General features: G+C 37.5%; 1 protein-coding gene across 4 annotated transcripts in view; it reads right to left on the reverse strand.

Moving 5' to 3' along the window:
* Nucleotides 1–20,194, reverse strand: part of DCP2 (decapping mRNA 2) — a 53,226-nt gene that overhangs the window by 9,382 nt on the left and 23,650 nt on the right. For all 4 annotated transcript variants that reach the window (XM_004376988.2, XM_023731969.1, XM_023731968.1 and 1 more), the window contains exons 5-8: nucleotides 7,156–7,308; nucleotides 6,922–7,034; nucleotides 6,721–6,828; nucleotides 3,817–3,952 (exon numbers count right to left, since the gene is read on the reverse strand). In XM_004376988.2, the coding sequence (XP_004377045.1) occupies nucleotides 3,817–3,952; nucleotides 6,721–6,828; nucleotides 6,922–7,034; nucleotides 7,156–7,308 (510 nt within the window). The remainder of the gene's footprint in view (nucleotides 1–3,816; nucleotides 3,953–6,720; nucleotides 6,829–6,921; nucleotides 7,035–7,155; nucleotides 7,309–20,194) is intronic.

Raw genomic sequence — 20,194 nt, forward strand, 5'->3', positions numbered from 1 at the left:
GTTTTGGTATCAGGGTTATGCTGGCTTCATAGAATGAGTTTGGGAGTATTCCATCCTTTTCTATGCTCTGAAATACCTTTAGTAGAAGAGGTATTATTTCTTCTCTGAAAGTTTGGTAGAACTGTCCAGTGAAGCCATCCGGGCCAGGGCTTTATTTTGTTGGGAGTTTTTTGAAAACCTCTTCAATCTCTTCTTTTGTTATGGGTTTATTCAGTTGTTCTACCTGTTTGTGTTAATTTAGGTAAGTAGTGAGTTTCTATAAATTTGTCCATTTCCTCTACGTTTTCAAATTTGTCAGAGTACAATTTTTCATAGTAATCTGTTATGATTCTTTTAATTTCAGTTGGGTCTATTGACAACAAAAAAATTCTAAGGTTAACTAAAAACATGTAACATTTTTAATGTTAACTTGTCCTTAAAGATCTTGAAAAGATAGCAATTTAAGAGGGCTGGCTAAAACAGTATGAATAAAATAATAACTTTATTATTATTCAAGAAGATAAAAATGTTTATTTACTCACATTAAACCTACCTACAGAAAAAAATTAACCACTTAGTAAAATAGCTTGAAAATAATATGCTAACCTAAAATAAAATATGGGAGGGAAATATGGCTTTCAGAAACTCATGTCATCACACACTTTTAATTCAAGCTCAACACCAAGGCTTCTGAAATAGTGCTATCCTTTGTTCTACAAAAAAATACACTACCAGTAAATAAAGTATTAAAAAGCAAAGATTAAAAGGGGGGGGGAGCACTACCCTTCTCCTTAAAAAAAAAAAAAGAGAATTTGTTCACATATTAAAAATCAAACCTGCTGCCGCTGAGTCAATTCTGACTCACAGTGACCCTACAGGACAGAGCAGAACTGCCCCATAGGGTTTCCTAGGCTGTAATCTTTACAGAAGCAGAGTGCCACATCTTTCTCCCCGGTGGGTTTGAACCGACAACCTTTAAGTTAGCAGCCAAGCGCTTAAGCACTGTGTCACCACATACAGAAAAAGTACACAAATCAAAAGCATGTCACTTGATGAATTTTCAAACTGAAAGCATCCATATAACTAGCACCCTAAAAGCCCCTATTAGGCCTGTCTCAGTCACTAGCCCCAAAAGGATTAGTTTTACCTTTTTTGGAACTTTTTACAAATGGAATTATGTGCCTTTTGTTACTGGCCTCTTTTGCTTGGACATTGTTTTCGAGACCACCACCTGTTAAGTTTGTCGTTCTGTGGTGACTTGTGTGTTGCTATGGTATCAGAAGCTATGCTACCAGCAGGGTCATCTATGGTGGACAGGTTTTGCAGAGCTTTTCTACACTAAGATTAGGAAGAAAGGATTGGCAATCCACTTCTGAAAATTAGCCAATGAAAAACACGCTAGCTTTGGACACATCATTAGGAGGGATCAATAGCAAAAGGAAGACATCATGTTTGGTGAAGAAGTGGGCCAATGAAGGCATGGGAGACCCATGATGATATATGCTGGCATAATAACCACAACAATAGACTTGAACATGCCAGTGATCTTAAGGATGACACAAGACCAAGCAATATTTTTTTCTGCTGTACACAAGGCTGCCAGCAGTCAGAGTTGACTTGACAGTAGCTAACAAGTTTGCAAGATAAATCAATGTTGTGTGTAGCAATAATTTATTCATTAGTAGTGCTATGTAGTATTGCAGTATATGACTATACTACAATTTATTAATCCATCCCACTTTTTTTTTCTATCTTCTATGTTACTCTTTTGGTGAAGTCTTTTGATGAGCATTTGTGTTTCATTTTTAGGAGATCCCATTCATCTAGCTCATCTTCTGGTGTTTGTGTATTGTTAAATTATGGTTTATATGCTGTTTATGCCAGATATTAGTGCCCCTACGTTGAACTTTATTTTTTCTTCCATGTTCTTTATAGTTTTGGGTTTTATATTTAGGTCTTTAATCTGTTTTGCATATGGTGGGAGGTATGGGTCCGGTTTTTTTTTTTTTACAGATGAACATCCAATTTTGCCAGCACCATTTGTTAAAAGAGACTGTCTTCCCCATTTAATGGACGTTGGCCCTTTGTCAAAAATCAGGTGGCCGTAGGTAGATGGATTTACATATGGGTTCTCAGTTTGGTTCCACTGGTCAATGTGTCTGTCACTGTACCAGTACCAGGCTGTTTTGACTACCGTAGTTGTATAGTAGGTTCTGAGGTCAGGCTGTGCAAGGCCTCCTACTTTGTTCTTTTTCTTCAATAATCCTCTACTCTTCCCTTTATGTATAAAGTTAGTGATTAGTTTTTCCATCTCTTTAAAGAGCACTGTTATTTTTGGATCGGGATTGCATTGTATCTGTAGATTGCTTTGGGTAGAATTGACATTTTCACCATGTTTAGTCTACCTACCCATAAGCATGGGATGTTTTTCCATTTATGTAGGTCTCTTTTGGTTTCTTGCAGTAGGCTTGTAGTTTTCCTTGCACAGTTCTTTTACGTCCCTAGTTAGATTTATTCCTAAGTATTTTATTTTTTTAGGGGCTATTATAAATGGTAACGCTTTCCTGATTTCAGTTTTCTTTATTGGTGTACAGGAATCCAACCGATTTTTGTGTGTTTATCCTGTATCTTGCTACTCTGCTGAATCTTTCTATTAGTTCCAGTATCCATTCCACTGTTAATAGACATTTTGGTTGCTTACAGTTTGAGGCTTTTACGAGAAGTGCTGCTATGAACATTTCTGTACAGTCATGCACTACATAATATCCGTGGTCTCATAAGGTTATAATAGAGTTTAGAAATCCTGATCAGAGAACTGGATGTAGCAGACATAACCAGACATAGCGAACACCAACTGCTTCCCACACATAACACACATATCTCACGTCAGTTGTATACAAAGCAACTGTGCTGCCAGGCATATAATGGTACAGTACCTATATAACCTATGACATAAATGTCCCAACAGTGATAATAAACACCTATGTTACTGTCTTGTGTATGTACTATACTGTACTTTCTGTTGTTATTTTCACGTGAACTTTCTCTACTTATAAATAAAAAGTTTACCGTGTAACAGTGTATGTTTTCACTCATAGGCAGCAGCAGTATATAATATGGTGTTCACACAACGTCCAAATCACATAACATCCTATTTCCCAGAACATATTGTGGACGTTAAGTGACGCATGATTGTACATGCCTTTTGATGAAAACGCACTTCTCTTGGGTATATACCTAAGAGTGGAACTGTTGGATCACTGGACACACCTATGTTGTTGAGTATATATGTATATTACAAACAATTTTCTCAAGTAATTCTACCAATTTATATTCTTAGCAAAATATACAAGAGTTCAAGATGCTCCACATTCTTACTAATACTTGGTATTATCTGTCTTTTTTATTTTAGCCTTTCTATTCGGTATCACTCTTCCTTTTTTATTTTTTCTTCTTTTTTTAAAAAAGTATACTGAAAAAAGAATGAAAGTAAAATTTTACAATAAGCTGTTACTTTTTTTTCCCCAATAAAAACCAATAGGTCTTAATCTGGAAGACATTTTTATGATTTTTGTTTTTAAATGAATTTTCCACTGGCAGCACATGTATATACCAAAGTCAGATGTTAGTCCCTATGATTTACTACACTGGATTCGTGTTTAAACCGTAAAGACAAAGGAATCTCAGCCTGTTTCAAATCACAAGTCAGGACAAAGCAGCCTTTGATCAACAATTCAGAACTATTAATTTGCTTATAGAGCTAAAGATATGGGAATTCCTCAATTCATATGCCAAATGATCTCATGGTCTGAAATTTTTCAAATGGATGTTACTCACCTTTGCTTTTAAGAGGTCGGACATCTCAGAATGATTATTATATGGCTTTTGTTGCAGTGGTTGCCTGTGCTTTACCCACTGGTCACCAGGAGAACCTTCAGGAAATAACTGCTGGCCGTGGCGGAATTTGGTTCGACTGTACAAAGATATGTAAAAATTAGATGAACAAAAATTTCACTTCTCTTTCTTCTAACACCTTGATAGTTTATCTTACATATTACATATTTTAATTTCTTATTTATTGTCTGTTCCTTCCCACTGGAATGTTAAGTTTCATGAGTGGCAAGGATTCCTGTCTCTGTCTACTGCTTTATCACTCACATCTAAAAAAGAGCCTGGCATTCAATAAATATTTGTTGAATGAAGTAATAATTTATTTTTAAAATCCCTACTGGCTTCATTAAATTATCTATACCACCTCCTCCCTATAAGTGACTACTCTTCAAATCTGAAGAAAATAATTTTAAAAAAAGAATTCTGAAACAAATGTAGGTGGATTTTCCTTCTTAATGGAAATATAAAACTCACATTCTTATTAGGATGTTTATAAAGTATGGGATCTGATCCTGCACAGGTTAGGTATGGACCTCGTCCATACTGGAAGAAGATCTAAGAAACTATGCTGTATTCTAAAGCAAAAAATTAAGGGTCCCAAGACAATGGGATAAGAAAATTAAATAAAGATCTGGTCTAAAATTCTTATGCAAAAGAGTCAGTCTAAATGGCTGTACTCATGCAGTACTTTGTAACATAAGAAATCTCATCATATAGTACCACTTACATGTATAATACAGCCCAGACTCACTGATCCCAAGAACCATATTATAAGACTGTTTCAGAATAGTGTATTTGAGTTCTTCCCCTTTCCTATTGAAAAAAATAATTGTTCTCTACCTTTTCTTTAGTCAAAATTTAGACATTACCTCCAACACATCATCACAGATATTAGCCTAAAGCTAAAAACAAAAACGAAAAACCACCACCCTACATAAGAAAGTGGAAATTTGGTTAAAGAGTTTGCTCCATTATCTCTTTACCCCACCCACCAAGACCAAAAACTCTAGGAATCATACCACACATAAAAACACACGCTCAAATTAAGAGAAAATGCAAAAAAGCAACTCTGTGAATTTATTATAGTAGGCAAAGTTCTAACAAGCTTATTACAAAAATACATTCTTATTTAACAAAGTTACCTCTCCAGCCTACTCTATAATTGTAATTTAGATACAATTAAGTTCCAATCGAGAAAATGTTCTTTGGGGTTCATGTCCATGTAATAGTCACTATTTATAATGCACACACAGGGGCAGTGGTTGTTCAGTGGCAAAATTCTCCCCTCCATGTAGAAGCGCAGCCACCGCCAGTCTGTCAGTGGAGATTTGCATGCTGCTCTGATGCTGAACAGGTTTCAGCAGAGCTTGCAGACTAAGACGAACTAGGAAGAGAGGCCTGGCGATTACTTCCAAAAATCAGCTGATGAAAACCCACTGAATCAGAGCCCTACTGGCACAGTGGTTAAGAGCTATAGCTGCTAACCAAAAGGTCGGCAGTTTGAATCCACCAGCCACTCCTTGGCAACCCTATGGGGCAGTTCTACTCTGTCTTATAGGGCCACTATGAGTCCGAATCAACGAAGCAAGTTTTTGGTTTTTCCAGGCTAAGACAAACTAGGAAGAGAGGCCTAGCAATTTACTTCCAAAAATCAGCCAATGAAAACCCTATGGATCACAGTGGTCCAATCCACAATCGATCATAGGGATGTGTAAGACTGGGCTGCATTTCATTCTGTTGTGCGTGGGGTCACCATGAGTCGGGGCCAGAGAGGCCTAGCAATTTACTTCCAAAAATCAGCCAGTGAAAACCCTATGGATCACAATGGTCCAATCCACAATCCATCATAGGGATGTGTAAGACTGGGCTGCATTTCATTCTGTTGTGCGTGGGGTCACCATGAGTTGGGGCCAACTCAATGGCAGCTAACAACAAAAATAATGCACACTCTATGCTAAGGAAAGAAAAAAAGGAGAAAAAAAAAACAAGCCAGTCTTCACAGGTCTATGATTTTGACTTTCACGAATTATATATCAGCACTCCTCATCTCTCCTATACAAATCAGACCTCAATATATCCATTCAATCCTCCATACAAATTCACATTATTTCTCAAATAGGATATTAAATATTTAATTAATATTAAAACACACAACAGCTGGTGATAGAGAACCCAAGGCTGAGTAAGGACAGTGTTGATATGTTGTGAGGTTGTTAACCACTGTCATAGGGCAACATGTGTACTAACTGTTTAATGAGAAACTGTTTTGTTCTATAAACCTTCATCTGAAGTGAGAATAGCAGCACAACTGGAAGAGCATAGTTGATGTCACTGAACTGATCATGTAGAAATTTCTGAAATGGTGTATCTTTGGCTATGTATATTTTCACCGAGGAAAAAAAAAAAGGTCAAGAAGGGAGAGGGTTGACATGTCATGGGGTTGTTGACCAATGTCATAAAACAATATGTCTGCTATTGTTTCATGAGAAACTATCTGTTCTGTAAACCTTCACCTGAAGTAGAATAAGGAAAAAAGAAAAAACAACCACACACATATATATAACCACAGATGACATTTTTCTTTTTTCTTGTGTTCTACCTATCCATCTAAAAAACCAGTACCCTCTTGAGTATACTATTTTAAAATGTGCCTGAAGCTCCTTTTCACTTCAACTAACCTTTTCCATCTCATCAAAATCCTTGAAAAAACAAGTATTCTATTATCTGTTAGACCAGTAACCAAATAGTACCTATACAAGGGAATCCTACACCTCTGCAAAGTTTAGAAACAAGATGCTACTGTATTAAAACCTAGCAGCAGGTCAGAATCCTATGAATATTTTTCTTTACCTTAATTTTTCCACAGTGGGTTTAGCTGGTGTGCTGCCAGCTGAGGAAAATCCATTGTCACTGTCTGAGGAATCTCCAAATCTTCGAGAAAGCCAGTCTCTTAATGGTCTGGAAATATTAAGGATTCATTTTTAAAACTTGGCTATATAAAGAAACTACCAAAATCATGGTTAGTTTGTATTACACAAAATATGAACACACCTGATAAATGGAATGGCCATAAAAAATTTGTTAGGTGCCAAACCAAGTTTGGATTTTGGGGTCATATCATTTCTATGACACGGCAATTTCTCAATTGAGAACCACTCAATGTTCTGAAATAGAGAAGAAAAACTTCATTTAATTAATTATTATTAAGCAGTTTTGAAAAACAACTTCCTATTTCATTCATTTGGAATACTGTCCAGCAAACTTGCAAATACTTTTGTTACATACCCGAATTTCTCTTCTAGTTTTCGGGTTAAATTTTGTGTCCTTTGGAACTCCTGGAATGATGTACAAACGAGCAAGCTGGTCATTGATTCGAAGTTCAATGTAATCATCCTTACAAATATAGTCTTTGATATCAAAACCAGTTTCTTCAAAGACCTAGAAATAACCAATTTGGATTCAGATTTTTAATTTCACCTGTTAGACCTCCAGTTCACTAAACTTTATTTCGAAGGCAAAAATTCACAAACATCCAGGCAATTAAATACATGAAAAGACTAAGCAGGGAGTCAGAAGATTCCAAGTTCTAGTTTCAGCTCTCTTATTACCTAACTGGTTGACTATGGAAAAGCCTGTTTACATATCTGGACCTAAGTTTCTTCATCTACTAAATGAAGGCAGATGTTGGAATACATCAAACAGTGTTTCTCAATTTGTGGGAAGTACACGACTGGTGACCATGTATGGATTTACTTCAGAGTCTATGAATCTATACATATACTAAGCTGTACACTAAAAAATGACCTGGACATATGTAACTATTTTTCAACCCTGTGAAAACTGGATTATAATGAACAGATTCTAAAAGTACAGCTATAACCACATTTGTGTATGCATGTTTGGGTGAGGAAGGAGGCAGAAGGGTTGTAAACGCAAAAGAAATAAAAGCTACAGGACTGGACTAATGCTTCTAAAACTGCCCTCCCCTGGCAGTGCCTCAATGGGGTAGTGGGGGAGAGGACTGTGTGAGGAAGAGGGGAGACTGGGAAAACACGGAAAATAGGAATCTAAGGAATTAATGTGGTATCTAACCCTCAACTTCCCCTTCAGTAAGAGAAACCATACTTAATCTGATTAACATACTGGGCTTCTACTTAAAATTGAAAACCACTTAGTCCAAAGGACTAATGGACCATAACTACCACAGCCTCCACCAGACTGAGTCCAGCACAATCAGATGGTGCCTGGCTACCACCACTGACTGCTCTGACAGGGATCACAATAGAGGGTCCCAGACAGAGCAGGAGAAAAACGCAGGAAAAAAATGCAAATTCACAAAGACCAGACTTACTGGTCTGACAGAGACTGGAAAAACCCCAAGAATATGGCCCCCCCCGGACACCCTTATAACTCAGTATCGAAGTCACTCCTTAAGCTCACCCTTCAGCCAAAGATTACACAAGCCTATAAAACAAACAATAACACACATAGTTCAGCCTGTATACGAGACTAAATGGGCACACCAACCCAAAAGCAAAGACAAGAAGGCAGGAAGGGACAGGAAAAGTGGAGAAACAGAAATGAGAACCCAAGGTCAAGAAAGGGAGAGTACTGACACATCGCAGGGCTGGCAACCAATGTCACACAAAACAATCTGTATATTAATCGTTTAATGAAAAACTAATTTGCCTCTGTAAACTTTCACCTAACCCGTTGCTGTCGAGTCGATTTCAACTCATAGCAACCCTACAGGACAGAGTAGAACTATCCCACACGATTTCCAAAGAGCACCTGGAGGATTCGAACTGCCCACCTTTTGGTTAACACCTGAACTCTTAACCACTATGCCACCAGGCTTTCCAACTTTCCCCTAAAGCACAATAAAAAAAATTAACTTAGAAACCATCCATCTCTTCTAGCTTTAAAATTTTCCTTCTATTAACATGCTTTATTTTGTTGTTGTTGACAATATACACAGCAAAACATACACCAGTTCAACAGTTTCTACAACTACAATTTAGTGACACTGATCACATTCTTCGAGTTGTGTAACCATTCTCACTCTCCATTTCTGAGTTGTTTCTCCTCCATTAAAATAAACTCACTGCCCCCTAAGGTTTCTATCTAATCTTTCAAGTTGCTGTTGTCACTTTTATCCCATTTACATAGTTCTTAAGAGCACAATGCTCAAATCAAACCAAAAAACCAAACTCACTGCCATGAGGTCGACTGCGACTCATAGCCACCCCATAGGGTTTCCAAGGCTGTAAATCTACAGAAGCAGAATGCCACATTTTCTCCCATGGACCCATTGGTGGTTTCAAATCGTGGACCTTTCAGTTAGCAGTCAATCCCTTTAACCACTGCGCACCAGGGCTCCTTACAATGCTCAAGGCAAATCTTTTTCACTAGTTAAGCTAAACTATTGTTTGGTTTTAAGATGATTTCAAGGGGTATTTTTGGTTTAAGGCTTAAAGATGATCCCAGGGCAATAGTTTCAGGGGTTCATCCACCCTCCATGGCTCCAGAAAGGCAAAAGTCCATGAGAATTTGAAATTCTGGTCTGCATTTCCCCCCCTTTTGACTCAGGTTCTTCTATGGAATCTTTGATCAAAATGTTCAGTAATGGTAGTGAGGCACTATCCAGTTCTTCTGGTCTCATGACAAAGGAGGCAGTTGCTCATGGAGGCAATTAGCCACACATTCCATAACCTCCTCCAATTCCTGACTCTCCTTCCTCTGTTGCCCCAGGTGAACAGAGACCAATTGTTGTGCCTTGGATGGCCATCTGCAAGCTGTTAAGACCCCAGGCACCATGCAAGAAACCAGGAGGTAGAACAGAAGCACCAAACATGTTATTAAGCCCATTAACTCGGATATCCCATGAAACCATGACCCTAAACCTCCAAACCAAGGAACCAAATCCCATGAGGTGTTTGGTTGTACATAAGTAGCCTAAATAGCTACTTTGTTGTTGTTGTTCACTGTTATAAATATATCTATCACACAACTTTTGCCAATTCAACTTTTTACAGGTGTACAACTTATTGACATCAATTACAATAATCAGCTGTACAATCCTACCCATAATCAATGAGATTTTTCCATCAATGTTAACCCTCTTTTGCCCCCTCCCTCCCATCTCTGGTAACCACTAATAAACTCTGGTCTCTTATACATTTGCCGTTTTATATAAACAGAGTCATACAATACTTGTTGCTTTACGATTGGCTTATTTCACTCAGCATAATGTCTTTAAGCTCCATCTATACTGTAGCATGTATCAAGACTTCATTTTTCCTACTGGCTAAATAATATTCTATGTATGTACCACATTTTGTTTATCCATTCACCTGTTGATGGGCATTTAAGTTGTTTCCACCTTTCAGCTATTGTGAATAGTGCTGCAATGAACACTGGTGTACACATTTCTTTTTGAGTCTCTGCTTTCAAGTCTTTTGGGTATATACCTAGGAGTGGAATTGCTGGGTCATACAGTAGTCCTATTTTCAGTTTTTTGAGGAAGCACCACACTGTTTTCCACAGCAGCTGTACCATTTTGCATTCCCACCGGCAATGGATAAAGGGTCCAATTTCCCCGTATCCTCGCCAACATTTAGTATTTTCTATTTATTTTTTTTAATTATTATTATTTCTATCCTAGCCATCCTAGTAGGAGTGAAATGGTATCTCATTGTGGTTTTGATTTGTATCTCTCTGATGGTTAATGATCCTGATCATCTTTTCATGTGTTTGGTGGCCATCTGAATGTCCTCTTTGCTGAAATGTCTATTCAAGTCCTTTGCCCATTTTATGATTGGGTTGTCTTTTTGTTGTTAAGCTGTAGAAGTTTTACATATATTTTGGTTATTAGAGTCTTATCAGGTATATGGTTTTTGAAGATATTCTCCCAGTTGGCAGCTTGTCTTTTCACTTTTTTGGTAGTCTTTTTTTAATGAACTTAAGTTTTTAAGTTTTATAAGGTCCCATTTATTTATTTTGTCTTTTGTTTGTGCTTTTTTTGTTATAGTAGATAATAACCACTTTCAGCCTCAGAAACGCCGAGCGCGCTCTTCCCTTTTGGCTTTATAACTCCAGGTCTTTGTACATGTCATTAGAATACTTTGTCTTCTTGAGCCACCCTTTGAAATCTTTTGTTCAGCTCTTAGACTTCATCATTTCTTCCATTCACCTTAGCTGCTCTACATTCAACAGCAAGTTTCAGTGTCTCTTCTGACATCCATTTTGGTCTTTTCTTTCTTTCTTGTCTTTTTAATGACCTTTTGCCTTCTTCATGTATGATGTCACTGATGTCATCCCACAACTCATCTGGTCTTTGGTTATTAGTGTTCAATGCATCAAACCTATTCTTGAGATGCTCTCTAAATTCAGATGGGATATACTCAAGGTCGTACTTTGGCTCTCGTGGACTTGTAGTAATTTTCTTCACCTTCAGCTTGAACGTGCATATGAGCAACTGATGGTCTGTTCCGCAGTCGGCTCCTGGCCTTGTTTTGACTGATGATATTGAGCTTCTCCATTGCCTCTTTCCACAGATGTGGTCGATTTGATTCCTATGTATTCCACCCACAAGGTTCACATGTACAGTCGCTGTTCATGTTATTGAAAAAAGGTTATTTTAATGAATAAGTCACTGGTCTTGCAAAATTATATCATGCAATTTCCAGCGTCATTTCTATCACCAAGGCCATATTTTCCAACTACTGATACTTCTTCTGTGTCCAACTTTTGCATTTCAATCACCAGTAGTTATCAATGCATCCCGACTACATGTTTGATCAATTTCACACCGCAAAAGTTGGTAAAAATCTTCAATTTCTTTATTTTTGGCATAGTGGTTGGTGAGTAAATTTGAATAATAGTCCTATTAACTGGTCTTTCTTATGGACGTATGGATATTATCCTATCACTGACAGCGCTGTACTTCAGGATAGATCTTGAAATGTTCTTTTTGAAGATAAAAGCAACGTCACTCCTCTCTAATTTGTCATTCCCGGCATAGTAGACCATAAGACTGTTCGATTCAAAATGGCCAATCCCAGTCCCTTTCAGCTCACTAATGCCTAAGATATTGATCTTTATGCATTCCATTTGCATTAAAATTAGTGTACTTTATGTACTTATACGTCAACATTTCAAAAATAATTTACATAAGGTAATTACTTCTACTTTTATATTTAGTCTCTTTAGATCTCTTCTTTGAATAATACTTTATAATCAGAAATGAAAGTCCTCATTAAGATGTGTATAACGATAGAAATTATGCCAAAAGTAAATTGTGTAATCTAAGTTTCTTGTGGGCAGAACCTATTATCTTTGTGTTACAAATAGTATCTAACTGAATAAATACTTAACAAAATAAATACTGAAGAACTGTTTACTCTTAAATAATTGAGCAATAATAAAAAACATACATACATATACGTATCGAGTAATAAAGCAAATATGGCAAAATGTTAACAGGTCCATCTGGGTAAAAATTATTTGTATTATTCTTACTATTTTTCTCTACATTTGAAATTATCTCAATATTAATACAATTTTTAAAGAGTCTTACATAACTAGTACATTCAGTTTTTTCAGTGCATTCATTCAAACATATACCAAGCAATAAACAAGTGACAGGTACCATCCTAAGCAATAGATTCAGAAATGAATAAAGCAATCACTGCCCTTTGAGGAGCTCAGTCTAAAGAAGAAAACAAAGTAACTGCAATATGATATCCTAAGTTCTAAGTGGTAGGTGGGTACTATGAGAGTAGGGTCAGGGTACCTAACTCAACCTGGGTTAGAAGTGTTTGTGCATGAAGATGGGGCACTTTAGGAAGGATGTCATAAACATTATCCTATTCCGCTGTTTACACTTCAGCTAGGACTTGAACCATAAACAGGAGTTTTCCATCTGAATGAGAAGAGAAAGGTATTCCACTTAAATAGCTGGGAATGGCTATAGCTGAGGAATTATACAGAAGGAAGCCATACAATGCAAGGCAAAATGGAAAAGGCCAACAACACTACCACAGGCAGACTCAAACACCCTACAACCAAACTTAGAAGAAATGTAATTAAAAGCAACACAAACATAACCTTTCATTCCTAAAAGCGATATAGATTTGCCTCTAAAATTAAGCATTCACTCTCATTAAATACTTACCAGGGAAAAGTTTTAACAGCTCTTATATGTTCAGACACCAAGGACAAAAATTTTAGTATCACACCTTGTGTGAACCAAATCCATTCCTATAATGCAGTTAATCTTTTTGTCATATGGAACAACATTAACTTCCTAAATGAGCTCAGATAAACATTCCCACACAAGATTAAAAACTGTGCTACCCAAGTGCCTGGGGTCTTAAAAGCCTATGAGCAGCCATCTAAGATACTCCACTGGTCACAGCCTGTGTGGAGCAAGGGAAAATGAAGAAAACCAAAGACATAAGGAAAAGATTAGTCCAAAGGGCTAATGGACCACAACTACCAGCCTCCACCAGACTGAGTCGAGCACAACTAGATGGTGCCCGGCTACCACTACCAACTGCTCTGACAGGGATCACAACAGAGGGTCCCAGACAGAGCTGGAGAAAAATGTAGAATAAAATTCTAACTCACAAAAAAAGACCAGACTTCTCATCCCTTCGGGAGCAAGGGAGAATGAGGAGAACAGGATACAAGAAAAAGATTAGTCCAAAGGACTAATGGACCACAGCTACCAAGGCCTCCACCAGACTGAGTCCAGTACAGCTAGATGGTGCCCGGCTACTACCACTGACTGCTCTGACCAGGATCACAACAGAGGGTTCTGGACAGAGCTGGAGAAGGATGTACAACAAAATTCTAACTCACAAAAAAAAAGACCAGATTTACTGGCCTAAAGGAGACTGAAGAAACCCCGAGAGTATGGCCCCCGGACACCCTTTTAGCTCAGTGGTGAAGTTATCTCCAAGGTTCACCGTTCAGCCTGGGAGTGGACAGCCCCGTAAAACCAAATGACACTAACAAGGTACAGTAGTCCAGTGACAAGGGCCAGAAGGGAGAAGGGGAGAAGGAAACTGGTGATAGGGAACCCAAGGTTGAGTAAGGATATTGTTGATGTGTTGTGAGATTGTTAACCATTGTCACAGGGCAACATGTGTACTAACTGCTAAACGAGAAACTCTTTTGTTCTATAAGCCTTCACCTTAAGTGAGAATAACAGCACAATTGGAAGAGCGTAGTCAATGTCACTGAACTGTGCATGTAGAAATTTTTGAAATGGTGTACCTTTGGCTATGCATATTTTCACCAAAAAAAAAGGTTGAGAAGTTAGAGGGTTGACATATTGTGGGGTTGTTAACCAATGTCATAAAACAATATGTGTACTACTGTTTCATGAGAAACTATTTGTTCTGTAAGCCTTCACCTGAAGTACAGCAACAACAAAAAAAAAGGTTGCAAAAAATGACAAAAAAAAAGATTAGACAGACCCATAAAACAAAATGAGACTAAAGGGGCACACTATCCCGGGGCAAGGACTAGAAGGCAGTAGGGGACAGGAAAGCTGGTAACACGGAATCCACGGTTGAGAAGGAAAGACTGTTGACATGTCATGGGGTTGGCAACCAGTGTCCCAAAACAAAATGTGTATTAACTGTTTAATGAGAAACTAATTTGCTCTGTAAACCTTCATTTAAAGCACAATTAAAAAAAAAAAAAAAGAGGAACACCCTTAACGATAGACAAAAAAAAAAAAAAAAAAAAAAAGTGCTACCCAAAGAATACCAGCACAGACAAACAATAAAATCCTTTGCCTATAATCTATGCCCTAAAAGCCTGCAGAAGAGGTAGACTGAATCAACCAATAAATTCCTCTGTCCAAATTTTATCAAGATTAAATCATGAATATCAGTCAGTTTCATTACTATAATACACTGTTTTGCCGAATAATAAGCAATAATATGAAATCTTGAACCCACAAGTGAACTGCCAAGATGGTGTTCCAAGTGCAAAATCCCTAACCTATGTGATTCCCCAAATGACAATAAAAATGTCTTAAGGTTCATGGAGGACTCTGGAAGGCATTATGCTGAGTGAATTTAGTCAGTCACAGAAGTACAAATACTGTATAAGACCACTATTATAACAACTCAAGAAAAGATTTAAACACAGAAGAAAACATTCTTTGATGGTTACGAAGGTGGGGAGGGAGGGTGAGGGTTATTCACTAACTAGATAGTAGACAAGTATTAGGTGAAGGGAAGAACAATACACACTACAGGGGAAGTCAGCACAGCTGGACTAAACCAAAGCTAAGAAGTTTCCTGAATATAACCAAACACTTCGAGGGACAGAATTGCAGGAGCAGAGGTCTGGGGACCATGCTTTCAGGGGACATCTAGGTCAACTAGCATAACAAAGTTTATTAAAATGTTCTGCATCCTACTTTGGTGAGTGGCATCTGGGGTCTTAAGAGCTAGCGGGTGGCCATCTAAGATGCATCAATTGGTCCCAACCCACCTGGAGTAAAGGAGAATGAAGAACACCAAAGACACAAGGAAAGTATTAACCCAAGAGAAAGAAAGGGCCACATAACCCGGAAACTGCATCAGTCTGAGACCAGAAGAACTAACTAGATGATGCCCGGCTACCACCAATGACCGCCCTGACAGGGAACACAACAGACAGTCCCTGATGGAGCAGGAGAAAAGTAGGGTGCAAAACACAAATTCTAGTAAAAAGACCAGACTTAATGGTCCTACTGACACTGAAGGAACCCCAGAAAGCATGGCCCCCACACTCTCTGTCACCCTAGCACTGAAACCATGCCCAAGGCCAACTCTTCAGACAAAGATTAGACTGGACTACGGGACATAAAATGATACTCATGAAGAGTGTGCTTCTTAGCTCAAGAAGATACATGAGACTAAATGGGCAGCTCCTGTCCAGAGGTGAGATGAGAAGGCAGAGAGGGTCAGGAGCTGGTTGAACGCACATGGGAAATCAGGGGTGGAAATGAGGAAGATGCTGTCACAGTATAGGGAGAGCAATTAGGGTCACATAACAATGTATGTATAAATTTTTGTATGAGAGACTCACTTGCATTGTAAACTTTCACTTAAAACACAATAAAATTAAATTAAAATTTTTTTTAAAAATGTCTTAAGGTTATCCTAACACATGCTTGAAGCCCTGGTGGCTCAGTGGTTAAGCGCTCAGCTGCTAACCAAAAGGTCAGCAGTTCAAATCTACTTGCCATTCTTGGAAACCCTATGGGGCAGTTCTACTCTGTCCTACAGGGTCGCTATGAGTTGGAATCACCTTGGTGGCAACAGGCTTGGTTTTGCTTTTAACAATATTTGGAAAACAATTTTTACATCCCTGTCCAAAATCTAAAATTATCCAAAAATAATCAGGTTTTAACAAAGGTGAAACAAAAGGTCAAAAAGATTGGAAATTACTGTAATTAAGATGTCTCTTATACCTTGTCCCTGAGAAGCCTGCTTGCACTGCTTCTTTTGGTTCAGCCCATATACAAAGAATGAGTTGAATTCTGCTAGAGAACAACAAAAACATCTCTGGATTGCCATATATAGTGGAACTATAACATCAATGTAACTGCAGGGATGCTATAATAAACAAAAATGTTAGCCGCTTTAAGTAAGAGAAAAACACCCAGAGTAAAAATATGTAACTTAAAAGCAAACGAAAAGAAAATGTTCAAGTCATCAGCCTAAGTCTAATCGGCAGCTAAAAATTACGAGAAAATCTCTCCTTATATGCCAATACAGTGGAAATTAAAAGGAACAATAAGGTATTAACATAAAAGAATGGAATAAGTCTGGTTTTTTTTCAACTAAGCCTTAATACTAGTTGTTTTCCTGTTCTCAAGCAGTGCTGTTTCTATCATAATGCAGTACCACCAAGTGGCAGAAAGATACATTACAATTCTAGGATAGCTAGTTCAGTACTCATCGCTCAAAGACAGGAACACTCCACCTTAATCCCAAAGCTTTTCTCTTTTTGACACAGAAATTTAAAAATCATAAAAAAAAAAGTCAAGACTTGCTTTTAAAGATTTTGATCTCCAAATCTATAAAAATTAAAGCCAAGACTTTCCTGAAAAGTTTCTTATTATCTAAAAGGATGTTATTTAGATTAAAAAGAAATTTTTGCAATTAGGATTAATTCTTATTACCAAAGGAATAATCTAAGAATGCCTGTTATACATTCAGGGCAAGATAAAAACTATAAAAACAGGAAAAAAAATTCACAATGATCCAATGTTAGTAAAAAAATATACTTAAAAATTGAAGAACACTAAAGACACAAGGAAAATATTAGCCCAAGAGACAGAAACGGGCACATAAACCAGAGACTCCATCAGCCTGAGACCAGAAGAATTAGACAGCGCCCGGCTACCACCAATGACCACCCTGACAGGGAACACAACAGAGTCCCTGATGGAGCAGGAGAAAATCAGGGTGCAGAACTCAAATTCTAGTAAAAGGACCAGACTCGACGGTCTGATTGACGCTGGAGGAACCCCAGAAGACGTGGCCCCCAGAGTCTCTGTTAACCCAGAACTAAAACCATCCCCGAAGCCAACTCTTCACACAAAGATTAGACAGGACTATACGACATAAGATGATACTCATGAAGAGTGTGCTTCTTAGTTCAAGTAGATAAACGAGACTAAATGGGCAGCTCCCATCCGGAGGCAAGACGAGAAGGCGGAAAGGGATAAGAAAAGAGCTGGTTGAATGGACATGGGAAATCCGGGGTGGCAAGGGAGAGTGTGCTGTCACATTATAGGGATAGCAACTAAGGTCACATAACAACGTGTGTATAAATTTTTGTACAAGAAACTAACTTGAGCTGTAAACTTTCACTTAAAGTACAATAAAATAATAAAAAAGTAAATTAAAGTAAGTTAAAAATCACAAATTTCTTCTGTTTTCGTGTGTGTGTGTTTATAAATACACATACATTCACAAATATTTCTTGGGTGCCTATATTATAGCGATTAAAAACACGGACTCTAGAACCATACTACCAGGGTTTGCATCCCTATTTTGCTGCTAACTACGAGACCTTGTACATGTCACTAAACTGATCTATAAAATGGAGTTAACAATTTCATAGAGTTGCTATTAGAACTAAAAGTGGTGGGGATTCCGTAGTGGATAAAATAGACTAAAATCCCTTTTTTCAAGGTGCCTACAACGTAGTGTGGGGAGTCCCTAGGCTGTAACTTTTGAGGTTCAAGTCCACCCAGAGGCACCTCAAAAGAATGGCCTGGTGACCTGCTTCCCGAAAACCAGCCACTGAAAACCCTATCGAGCACAGTTTTACTCTGACACACAGGAATCAGAATCAACTCAACAGCAACTGGTGGCTTTACAATATAGTAGAAAGAGAGAGGCAATATACAATAAGTAAGTAAAATATATATTATGTTGGGTGATGCAGCACACTGGGGGAAAAAAGACAAGTGTGCTGATTAAATTAGCAAGCAATTACCTATATTCACATGTTGTTGTCATGTGCCATCGAGTTGGTTCCAACCATAGCGACCCTATAGGACAGAGCAGAACTGCCCCCGTAGGGTTTCCAAAGAGCAGCTGGCAGATTCAAACTGCTGACCTTTTGGTTAGCAGCCAAGTTCTCAACCACTGCCGCCAGGGCTCTATATTCACATATTAATATCAAAAGTAATACCATTTCACGTAAGAGTGAAATATAATGTTTATAATGTAATTTGTACCTTTTCTCTCTCAATTTTGTCTGTTTAGCTCATTTCCAGGGTGGCACAGTGCAAACAATCAACTGTATGGCTAGAACCAAATTCTAATCCTAGCCTTGAACAAGTCATTTAATTCCCAGAGCCTCTTTTTCAAAACTATAAATTGGAAATCAATACTTCTGTTTCCACAGGCTTATTATGAGGATTAAATTTAAATGAGATACTATAAAGCATGATGAAGAAAAGATATTACAGTTTCAAAATCTCTCTCCAAAAGATACTAATTAATTACAATGAGAAAAAGAGTTGCTTTCCTGGGGAGAAATCTGGCAGATATTCCCCTCCTTAACCAAGTAATTAAAATTATCACCAGTAATGAGACATAGTGACATCATATGTCTCCTCATGATGCACTTTGAAAGGTACATTTCTGTAGCAGTCTTCCAAAAATGCATAACTTAAATTTATTGATGAAGAAATATACGATAAGCCCAAATCAAAGGACATTCTACAATAAGTGCCCAGTACTCTTCAAATTTGAAAAGAGGTCTCAAATCAATGACCTCAGCTTCTACCTTAAGAAACCAGATGAAGAACAAATTAAACCCAAAATAAGCAGAAGAAAGGAAATAAAAGATCAGAGTGGAAACCAATGAAATATAAAAAAGAGAAAAATCTATGAAACTAGAAGGTGGTTCTTTTAGAAGGTCAGTGAAATTGATAAAAATTTAGACTCATCAGGCAGAGAGAAGACACCAATTACCAATATCAGGAAAGATGTGACATCACTACAGATTAGACATATTAAAAAGAGAAGGGAATTATTATGAACTTTATGCCAACAAATTTGTTAACTTTTAGATGAAATGGATAAATTCTCTGAAAGACACAAACCAAAGTGTACCCAAGAAGAAACAGATAATCTATACAGCACTATATCTATTTAAAAATTTATAATTTTTATTTAAAAACCTTCCTACAAAGAAAACTCCAAGCCCAGATGGCTTCACTGGTAAAGTCTACCAAACACTTAAGGAAGAAATAATAACAATTCTACACAAACTCTTCCAGAAATTCATGAGAGGGAACGCTTCTCAACTCATTCTACGAGGGCAGCATTACCCTAATACCAAAACCAGAAACATTTTAAGAAAACTACAGAGCAATATCCCTCATGAAAATAGATTCAATCAAATGCAATACAAAATATTAACAGATTAAAAAAAGAAAAACTGTATGATCATCTCAAGATGCAGAAGAAGCATTTGACAAAATCCAATATCCATTCTGATTAAAAACGTTCTGCATACTAGAATAGAAAAAAACTATAATAAAGAGCACCCATTTTGGAAAATGTTATGGTGCTTCCTCATAAAGCTAGAAATAGACATACCATACGATCCAGCAATCCCACTCCTAGGAATATATCCTAGACAAATAAGAGTCATCACTCGAATAGACACCTGCACACCTATGTTCATGGCAGCGTTGTTCACAATAGCAAAACGATGGAAACAACCTAGATGCCCATCAACAGATGAATGGATAAACAAACTATGGTACATACACACAATGGAGTACTAT

Source organism: Trichechus manatus, unplaced genomic scaffold (genome assembly GCF_000243295.1).
Source record: "Trichechus manatus latirostris isolate Lorelei unplaced genomic scaffold, TriManLat1.0 scaffold00047, whole genome shotgun sequence".
NCBI lineage: Eukaryota > Metazoa > Chordata > Mammalia > Sirenia > Trichechidae > Trichechus > Trichechus manatus.